Consider the following 10,463-nt stretch of genomic DNA (forward strand, 5'->3'; position numbering starts at 1 on the left):
TTTTTGGCATGTATATTCTGTGAGCTATATGTAACCTTGTGTTACAATTTCAAACTTAGATTTGTTTTATAACTTAACTTCTTTTGAATTTGGGCATTTCAAATTTGAAATGTTAGCTAAGCATGTTCTATAAACCTAATTAATCTAGATCTTTTTGTTATACTCTAGTGTGTTAACTTTTAGTATGGAATTAAATTCCCAAAACTTTATACTTCTTTTTACTTAAAGTTTTGAATTTAAATTTGGAATTCAAATTCAAATTCACATGTTCTAGTTCTTGTTTGCAATAGATTCAGTGATACTCTCATGACTCCTTTATAAATGGTGATTCAAACCCAAACCCTTTTTATTTCATGAACTCTTGTGTGTTGATTTGGTGAATTGACACTTTTGTAATATAAGATTTTAAGTTTAAATCTCATCTTACTTAATTTATTGCATCTCATATAGAATCCACGACGCTTGACGACGGAGTTTACGAGTTGGTCTTAGGGCAAGACCACGGGTTTCCAGAAGACCCAATGCAAGTTGTCGAGGAACTAACTGAAGCCCCGAACCAAGGTTCGGAAGCCTCTGACATTCCTGCCCCCAACCCCACTCAAGAAGGCAAGCCCAGGTGCATACCCCAGTATTTCAATTTATTACCATTTCACTTATACATTATATATCTTGTATTACGTCTAGGAGTTGAAATGAAACCCTAGTTGCATGAAATCTTAGGAATCCAATGTATTGTACCCGAGTCCTTATCGCTTAGATGCTCTGCTAAATAGGACCGGTAAAAGTCGGGTGATTCCCTGTCACTCGCGCGATATAGGAGTTGCTTGTTTACAATTCTGCAACCACTATAAGGATGATGGACAGGGTCATGTGCCGTATCATGACCTGAAGGTTACCCTGTCTGTTTTGATAAAAGTTTTAAGGTCGAAATGTGTGGTAGTGGTGGCTAAGCGTTTGAAAGTACTAGCCACATGCCGCGAAATATGGTAAGCGGTAAGCCTAGTAACCAATCGGCCCGGCAAGCGGACATACCTCCCACCACTCGTAATTTGGTTTTTCTCACGCACCGATGTGCGGGAGTACATTCTGAAAGGTAGACAGGAATACGGGTTTTGTAGTCGCGCTACAGACGTATGTCCTACACAATTGGTGTGCGTACGGTCCTACAGTCGCTTGTGGTGGACCTGATCCACGACCCGGAATGAAAGGCAAACGGTTGCTTCGGAATGATCTTTGGATGTTCCAAGCGTGTGTGTTAGGTTTACCTTGCAAGGTTAAATTCGATTCGGAATCGTCCGCCTCTCACGAGGATTGAGACTGCTTATTCCTTCTGCCACATCGAGTAAAAAATATAATTATGATGAATAATTTTGATGGATGAGAATATCTATCTTGCTTGCTTAGTATAGGTGCTTACCTAGAATGGCTAATTGAACTAGAATCTGAAAGCTAAAACTTGAAAATAGACTATGTTCTTAGTTGCTTTTCCGCTGACAATACCTCCGAACCTTTACAATGCCTTCATGAGTCTAGTTATGGGCTAAAGTATACCCAAACTCGGGTAAGCCTCGCTGAGTATTAGAATACTCAGCCTTGCCAGTATCTATTACAGGTATGACCTTCGAGAATCCCATGGACAACCCTGTGTGGCCAACGTCCGTTCCTTTTGGCTGGTCCGTGGAGTGGGATCCGTCCCGGGCTGGCAGTGACCCTCCGGAGTGACACCAGGCCCTGGGCTAAGCATGGTGTCCGCCTTTGCGACGTGTGTAGTCGTGTAAACTTTTCTTTCCGCTGTGAGTTTGGACAAGCTGTTACACTTGTCAGTTTGAACGCTGTTTGTATAAGTTTACTTATGTTTGAACCCGGTTTGTAATAATGTATGAATGATTGTAAATTAAAAGTTGATGAGCTATTCTGTGATTGTAAACTCGCCTTCGTGCGAGGTAAACCTGCTTCGATCCTGTTGAACCATGGTTGTATCGGGCGGAGACCCGACAGACCAATGGATTGTTCCGTTTGAAGTGCGTTAAGCTATTAGCAGTCGTACGGTGATTATTAGCGCACTTGAGCCGGAATAATTCAGACGGTTCTGCCACACTATATATATTTCATAAATTACAAATATACCCCTAGTTCTCTGTACAACTCATATACATCATAGCATGCATACAACTCACTAATACCTAGTGTCTATATCTCTAATTACTTGAATGTTACACAGACCATTAGCATCTCGCTATCTGTAACCTCCTTCTCGTTCTCTGGGTGACGTGGCATACGGTCCAGGCCTGACAGCTGGGATCATGGTCTCCGGACCTTCCCCGTGCTCTTATAGGTTCGGGGCTTCCACGTGTCAATGAGGGTAGAGGTGCGCTCGGGTGGCCCCCACGGACCCGGACTCCCCAGGGAGGTCTGAGGCCGCCACGTGTGGGGGCCAGACCTCCACAGGCCTGACCGCTCTGGCCGGCCTCGGGGGCCCGGACCCCCCTCCCCCCGGGAAGGGGTCCAGTGCCGCCTCCGCGGAGGGAGCGGGGCTGGCCCTGCTACGTGCCCATGGCAGAAGGCCCTCCACGGGACTCCAGCCCAACTACCGCATTAAATGCGGGTAGGTGGGCTGGGTGCACCTAAGTCAAAAGTATGGCCTGCCACTGACACACGGGGCAGGTAACTGACACCATGGTAAGCCCGCTTGTTACCAAGGCGGCGCGTCGTGTCACCGTGTACTGTGCTCTAGCGGCGTACAGTCGGCTCACAGCACCGCGCGCATGGGTAATGATGGCCTGTGCTGGAGAGCCGAGGCGTGTGCTGCTACAGTGTGCACGGAGGCGATGGTGCGCGGGTCAGCGCAGCTCCTACACCTGTCAGAGGGTTCAGCCCAACAGTGATAGCACGTCCCCCACTGTTGGGTAACACTGACAGGAGGCACTGTGCCGGTAAGGTGGCACACGGCCATATCTAGGCTGTGGATACGCACATCAACTTCCCAATCGTGAGGACTACAGAGAGGAGCTGGAGATGGAGATCTCCATATCTCTCATAGAACAAGCTCCTGTTGGCCGGGCCCACCTGTCGGGGCCCCGCTCAGTGTAAGCACCTCCCTTGGTCTATAAAAGGGAGAGTGTACTTGATAGAAGACAAGTTCCTTCAGAAGTCTCACAGACAGGCTTACACGGTCAATACAACTCCCAAGTGGACGTAGGGTGTTACACTCCGGCGGCCTGAACCACTCTAAAATCCTTGTGTCTTTCCTGTGTTCATCCACCCTTCGATCAAGCACTCCTAGGTCTCCTCCAAACCCTTCCTTAAGTAGGATTAGGCGGGTGCATTCCGCTACCCGGCTGGAGATTTCCTCCGACATACACTATGTCTATATGCATAGCAAAAATTATGTATCTAATAAAGCCAAAATGAATTGTAATTTGGGACGGAGGGAGTAGCTTTTTCCTTCCTCAGTTAGAGTAACAAAAGTTACACCTTGAGAAACTCACATTTGACTCCAATACTTATCATCATAGTACCCATGTGCCTTCAACTCCTTAGCAACTATCTCATTGAACACCTCATTGAAATCTTGAGCTGAAAGATTACTATTGTTGTTCTCTTGCCTTTTTTGTAATTCCTCAAAATATGCATCCTATTGAAATAAATATATTAGAAGGTCACAGATTGTTAAACTGAATTGCAGATCAAACATAAATGATTAGGAGCATAAAATATACCATTAGTGTTTCTACTTTGTCAGTAGTGTATCTACCATTCTAGCCTATGAACCTTTGCTTTCTTTTTATCTTCCTGCACAAGATTATATGTCCAAGGTGCTGACCAAGAATGGAGGCTGACCTTTCATTTGGGACTCCATTTTCATCAGTCCCTACAATTAACTTTCCTCCTTCTATTTCCAATAGATTTGAAATTGTGAAATCACATAAAACTTGCCTCAACTCTCCATTTGACCCTGCATATATGTAAATGTTTGATTTCACATTGCATCTGAATATGGAAGGAAAAAACAATGGAACTTACATATTATCTTAATTGGACTTCGAGGATGGTAGCGTGGCATGCGGGCTAATAAACCATCAATATGAGGAGGGCCCTGTAAATTTTCATTGTTCTCATTCTCTGCTGAATTGTCATGCTCATCCTCAGCAGGTTCTGCATCCTCTACTTCTGGGAGGTTCAAGTTCCTTATTCTTCGAGCTCTTGCTGCCATGATTATTTCCTCTGCATAAACATGGAGCTCAAGAGAAACATAAAATCAGCACTGATAGTTTAGTTTAATCTGAATGCACACATGTATGTAAAAATAACAGATTCAGTCATCCAGATTTTAGAAGAAACAGATTATGTGGCAGCATTGCAGGCGTCCATCACATATTACAGCATCACAAGTTCAGAGCATAAGAGCTATAGGTTCAGATAATCCTACCGTCTAGCCGTGATAAGATCATGGAAATTAATAATCATGCTGCAAGATCAGACAATCATTATAGGATTAGAGAGTGTTAAGAAATGAAATTAACAGAATCCAAGTTAGAGACATGCAGCTTGTGCTTCAAGCTATGCAGATGGCACAAATAATTCAGTTAGCAACTACAAGCAGTACATTTTCAGATTTAAATTCATCTAGTACTCCACTTTGTGGGATTCAAACTACTGCAACACCATAGCTCTCAGGATTAACAGAGCAAAGAGTATTATAGTTTCAAACCTTCAGATAAGGATGCTACTAAGAAACATGACACAACTGATACTCACAGTTTCAGAAATTAGAATAGATTATATAATCCTGCTGTGAATTAATCCTACTGACTAGCAATTGACACACTCAGTTCAGAAACTGTAGCTCACATTTTTTGTTTCAGTTTAGTGATAGGTTCAATCTATTGTCAGGGCTAGGGGTCAGTTTTTCAGTATTTTGCTTTTCAGTACACTTTTAGAAGTCCTTACATGCTAACAGTTCCCAATTCTTTAGATGATTAACTTGACCCATGAATTCAGAAGTAATATGCATGTTACTTGATATAAAAAAAAAACAGAAAGTTTAGAACCCGCTGCATGTTACTCTCATGTAGCCTAATTCTGCATCTAAGCACTTATCCTTAATAAAAATTGTGCTATGACATTTAGCAATGAGGTGAATATAGAAGTGTTCCAAGTATGCCACGGGGAGGAGATGACAATGATTTCAACACAGTTTCAAAGCGAAGATGGTCTAATTCGTTCAGCATCTGAAGGTTAAAAGAAAATGGTACAACAGAAAAGTGTACAGCATAATGATATACAAAAGAATCATGTATTCAGTATCATTTGATTAAGCAAGCAATGAAGTAAATAACAATATTATAGGATCATTCAGTAATAATGTATAAATAGATTAAAAATTTCATAGAGGAATTAAATAAAACTAACAGTCATAAGATCATAAAAAAATAATTATCAAACAGTGTTGAAGCACTATTCAAGCGCGGCAGATGGCACAATTAATCCACTTGTTCAGAAACTTCAGTGCAGTCAAATTGGAAGCAGAAGACTCTATGAACAACACCTGAGGACATCATGCATGCAAAGAAAACACTATACTATGCTGATTGCAGCCCTCATCAAGATCTGAAACTGTTGTAGGTTGCTTTTTTTGTGAGTGCAATCTGTGAATATTACGAAGCAAAAATTAGCAAAAGGCTTAAGGGGAGTAGAGAGGGCAGCTGGCCGGCAAGCATGCTACCTCGATGCAGGGAAACGCAGATCGCTGTCTCGGTGGCTGTCCTCCTCGTTGATCTCCTAGCAGCGACGATCTCTTTCGCTCCTGTGCCTAGCAGCTGAGGTTGCAGGGCCAGCCGTGGTTGCCTGCGGATGATTCGGACTGCGGCGCTGTGGAGGGCCAGCCGTGGCTGTCCGTTATGAGGGAAGGGAAACGTGAGAGAAGCAGTCAGACCTTGGCGCTGAGGCCTTTACGGCGGGCGGTGGGAGTTGCTGCGCTGGCGCCGGGGCCTGCCGCCTGTCGGCTGGCTGATCCGTGCACTGCTGGTTTACTGGTTACCTGGCCGGAGTCCGAATGTGGACGGCAGCTGCTGGTTGCCGGAGTTGGTGGAGACGGTACGTCGGTACGGCAGCAGCGGGAGAGGGCACGGCCACTGCAACCGGCGGCGAGGGCATGCAGAATGTGGTGCTCGTGGGTGCTGGTTCTTGCGGTGAGATGTGGAGGAGTCGTGGCAGCAGTTTCGATCTAGCGAGATGCAGAAGGGTCAGGGGAGACGGGGTGAGTCTAATACGGATCAGGAGGTTAACTGACCTATTTTTCCGCTCAAAACATCAAATTCTCGGATGATGAGGAGGCAAATGAAAAGGGTTAGCACCGCAGGTAGCGCGGAAAGTACTTTTTCGCGAGCAATTAATCGGCGGGAAGAAAATATGCTCATCCAAAATTCTACTTTTCATTCGACCATTGCAAAAGAAAATGTATTATATTTTAACGGTACTTAATGATATGTATGTTATTGAATGCCCATGGACTTACATATTATAAATTTATTTCTAAGCACGGAAAAAAATTAACTTTCTTGAGATCGTATTTTTTTCGAATATAAAATTTATTCATATATATAAGTGAACATCTATGCGATTTTGAATTTTCATTTCATTTTTAAGCATGGGGAATATTCATTTTATATTTGTAAGAAAAGGACAGATAAAGATTGAATGATAGAGATGTGACATGCTACTTTGTGGCTCCATATTTATAATAGCCTTCCAAGTTCAAGGTGACTCACTCATTTGGAAAAAGACAAGAATGATACATGACTGTCCTTGTACAAGATACATAAATAGCCTATTATATAGTTGTATTTTCAAGATGAAAGTATGAATCGACCGCGCCAAGCAGCAAATGTCGGGCGAGGCTGGCCGGCCGGCCGGCATGTAGGCAAGGACGAGCACGTCGGGCAGCAGGTGTGCGGGCGGTCGAGGACGAACGGCTGGACGGAGATGAGCTGTCGTAGGTTTATCTTCGGATTGACAAAAATAGCGAATTAACAAACCAAACATTTGGATCATGTTACTATAACACAAATAAAGGTATGCTTAAATATGAACCATTGACATTTGAAGCAATTTTAGAATGAAATTTGTAGGGATCTACTACAGAAAAATAGTGTATTTTCGTCGGCCAGAAACCAACAAAAATAGTCCAAAAGCCGTCGAAAATAGCTATGTTTGTCGGCCAGCCGACGAAATTAGGCCGATAGAAAAAAGTAGACGAAAATAAGATCTTTTTCGTTGGCAACCGACGAAAATAACTATATTTTCGTCGGCCAGAAAAGCCGTCGAAAATATGTCCATATTTTCGTCGGCCACAATTCATCGGCCATTGTGGCCGACGAAAATAAGAGTACTATTTTCGTCAGCCTGAGTGACCGACGAAAATAGCTTCATTTTCGTCGGCCTGTGGAGCTGACGAAAATAATTGATGTTTGTATTTTTGTCGGCCACCTGGCCGACGAAAATAATTGAATCCTGCTCAAAACAGCTGCATATAATAGCGGTTATGAAATGCACTCATCCATAACGCAGTCATCCATAAGCAGTTACTTAACATATCCGTAAGAAAAATTATGAAATACATCATCACATAATCATCAAATACATCCAATAAATACAATTATGAAATCCATAGTCTACATGACATATATGTCAACGAAAACGCGAAATCCAGTCTTGTGAACATCTGAAGGTGTAATCTTCCTCAACACTCCTTCAGAAGGATATGGAGCATTTAGATCTGGAGTTTTATGGATCTGCTGAGCATTAACCACCACCTCCTTGCTGCAACTTTGTCCAGCTCTTTTTGTTCTCGGGCCTTTCACGGAGGAGGCACGTTTTGCGAAATATCTGGTATCTGTCCAGCTAAATGGTTGCTATTGAATGACCTGTAAATAAAATAATCTAGTTGAGACCGTTTGAGATAGTACCATAGCAAATTCTCAACTCACATACTCTTAGAAAATACTCGGAACGTCCAGATGCAGTAATAATCAAAATATGTGATAGCTTTAGCTTGCATTATTTTGCCATATACGGTTACAACCAAAATGATAGAGATCCCAATATTCAAGGAAGGAGATTAGACAAGGAAATAGACTAACATGCTAGGCGTATCTCCTGTACAACTAAACATGCTACTGACTTTAACTAAGGCAATGTGGATATAGAAATTTATTGGCCCTGCCCATACATATAAGTACATCTGTTCTTCCGCACTCAAATAAAGAAGTCGACAGTTACCACTTATAATGGGGAAAGGTTCAAAAATTTCTTCACATATCATCATCACAAACTAATAGGGAAGCAGAGTGATTTAGCCAAGGAAGAAATGCATCTCCAAGCACTGAAATGGCATAATAAACTCAGCAATATTTTCAGGCAGCACCTAGAACTCAAGTTTGATATCCTCAGAAACACTGTAGATTTTCAGGCTTGATGATCTACTCAAACGACAAACAATCAAACTAAGGAAGGGATTATCCTAAAGTAATGCAGGATGGCAACGCAATTCAGACCCAGATTGCTTACCTAAACTAATGAAGCATGGACATTGATTACCAAAAGGGTTATTCGATGTTGAGGGAAGCTCTGGAACACAGAAACAAGTACAGAGGAGCATACAGTGCAATTCTGCTTTAGTTTATTCAGGAAAATTGATTTGCTCTGAATTCTCTGCCCCCGACACCTCTGAAGAAAATAAATGACTGACTAGTACCCTTTGAGAGCTAATGCCAACATCAAAAAACAGATGTACGATGAATTGGGTGCAGTCCTTATATATAGTTTTAGATCTTTCAGTGCAAAACATCAATCAGTTAACACATGGAGATTTCTGCTAGTGACAGCCACATTGTCCTAGACATATACCAGCAATGCTTAATCAGGAAAGCTGAACAATATACGATTTAGTTAAATAGTGTTCTGAGATGTCCATTAAAATGCTTCTTGAGGTACAGAAACAAAACAATGGTTCTGGAGTGTGTGTACCTTGCTGAATTGATCTTCCCTCGAACAAAGGTCCTGTGAGGCATTCCATCGAACTTCTGGTGAGCAGTGTGCTTAGCAGGTGCATTTCGTACCAAGGAAGAGGGGCGCGGGGGCAGAGGGGGAGCGGCCGCGGGGGGCCGCACGGGAGGGCGGCGTGGAGCCGCGCGAGCCGGCGGCCGCGGCGGCGGGGCCGAGCCGCGCGCGGCAGAGGGGTGCGGGGGCAGAGGGGGGCGGCCGGGGGGGGCGGGGCGTGGAGCCGCGCGAGGCGGCGGCGACGGTGGTGGCCGTGGGACCGCGGGGCCGAGGCGGCGGCGGCGGCGGGGCCGAGACGCGCGCGGCAGAGGGGCGCGGGGGCAGAGGGGGGCGGCCGCGGGGGGCCGCGCGGGGGGCGGCATGAAGCCGTGTGAGGTGGCGGCTGTGGGGCCGAGCCGCGTGGGGCAGAGGGGCGGCGGCGTGTAGCCGCGCGGGGCCGCAGGGCCAAGGCGGCGGCGGCGGGGGCCCGCGGGGCCCGCTCGAGGGTGCCGCGTGGGGCAGCGGTAGGGGGCGGCGGGGGGCGCGGCGGTGGCGGTGGGGCCGCGGCAGCGGCGGTGGGCGGCAGGGCGCTGGGCCAGGGGTGGTGGCGGCGGGGCGTGGGGGCACGGGGCTCGGGCACGGGGATGTGCTGTGCGGGTCCAGAAACATCCAAACCATATCATACTAATAAGGGTCCATTTATTTTCGTGGGCTTAGGGCAAGCCGACGAAAATAGGAACTTTTTTCGTCGGTCGGGAACTAGCCGACGAAAATATGGGACTGTTTTCATGCTCAGGCCGACGAAAATAAGTTATAATTTTAACGGTTTTTGTTGGTCGACGAAATAAGTGAGTTATTTTCGTCGGCTTTATTTTTACCGACGAAATTATATATGGCCGACGAAATTGAGCGGATTTGGTATAGTGATCCCACGAATGGGCTGAGACTATATACATGAACATGAATTGAGGAATGAATTAAGAAATCACCTATTAGAACTGGGAAATAAAAGGAACGTGAAAAATGAGAAATAGGATTCGTATGCAGGATGTATTGAGGAATGTATTTGAATTCGTATGCAGGATGAATAAAAAAATGAGAAATATAAAAAATAAAAAACATGCTGCCCTAGGATTCGAACTGTGGCTTGTAAGTTCCAAGCCATTAGACAAGCCATTGTGGTAGAGAATTAGGATTGTTATTTGATATTTATTGTCAGCCGCCTGGTGCCACCGCGATGCGAGGGGGCGTTTTTGCCTGTCCAGGAACGACGACTTGGGCTGGAAACGCAATGGTATGGGCTCCAAGGATGGGGCCGTGGGGCTGCCGGGATCGGGAGGAGATGAGGATTGGGCGGGCGCCGACGGCCGCCACACCTGTATATCAGATAGCAGATGGATTGGAAAGAGTTCGCCAGCCGCAGC

General features: G+C 45.1%; 1 protein-coding gene and 1 long non-coding RNA gene across 2 annotated transcripts; both read right to left on the reverse strand.

The window, feature by feature from the left end:
* Positions 1-3,413: 3,413 nt before the first annotated feature.
* Positions 3,414-5,295, reverse strand: LOC112903412. The gene is made up of 3 exons (XM_025972672.1): positions 4,024-5,295; positions 3,841-3,955; positions 3,414-3,634 (listed from the first exon to the last, which is right to left on the reverse strand). The coding sequence occupies exons 1-3, from the start codon at positions 4,211-4,213 to the stop codon at positions 3,544-3,546; spliced, it is 396 nt and encodes a 131-aa protein (XP_025828457.1). The 5' UTR covers positions 4,214-5,295; the 3' UTR covers positions 3,414-3,543.
* Positions 5,296-5,537: 242 nt separating this feature from the next.
* On the reverse strand, positions 5,538-6,185 carry LOC112902161. The gene is made up of 3 exons (XR_003230499.1): positions 6,041-6,185; positions 5,726-5,891; positions 5,538-5,648 (listed from the first exon to the last, which is right to left on the reverse strand). It is a non-coding gene; the product is annotated as an uncharacterized LOC112902161 (long non-coding RNA).
* Between the last annotated feature and the right edge of the window lie 4,278 nt (positions 6,186-10,463).

The sequence above is a fragment of the Panicum hallii genome, chromosome 8 (genome assembly GCF_002211085.1).
Source record: "Panicum hallii strain FIL2 chromosome 8, PHallii_v3.1, whole genome shotgun sequence".
Classification (NCBI taxonomy): Eukaryota; Viridiplantae; Streptophyta; class Magnoliopsida; order Poales; family Poaceae; genus Panicum; species Panicum hallii.

Excerpts from the sequence above, each read along its gene's own strand:
- LOC112903412 (XM_025972672.1), bottom strand. The coding sequence starts at position 4,213 with ATGGCAGCAAGAGCTCGAAGAATAAGGAACTTGAACCTCCCAGAAGTA. Across the intron at positions 3,956-4,023 it reads AAGTCCAATTAAGATAATAT|GGTCAAATGGAGAGTTGAGG; the intron begins GTAAGTTCCATT and ends ACATATATGCAG. Across the intron at positions 3,635-3,840 it reads AATGGAGTCCCAAATGAAAG|GATGCATATTTTGAGGAATT; the intron begins GTCAGCCTCCAT and ends TTATTTCAATAG.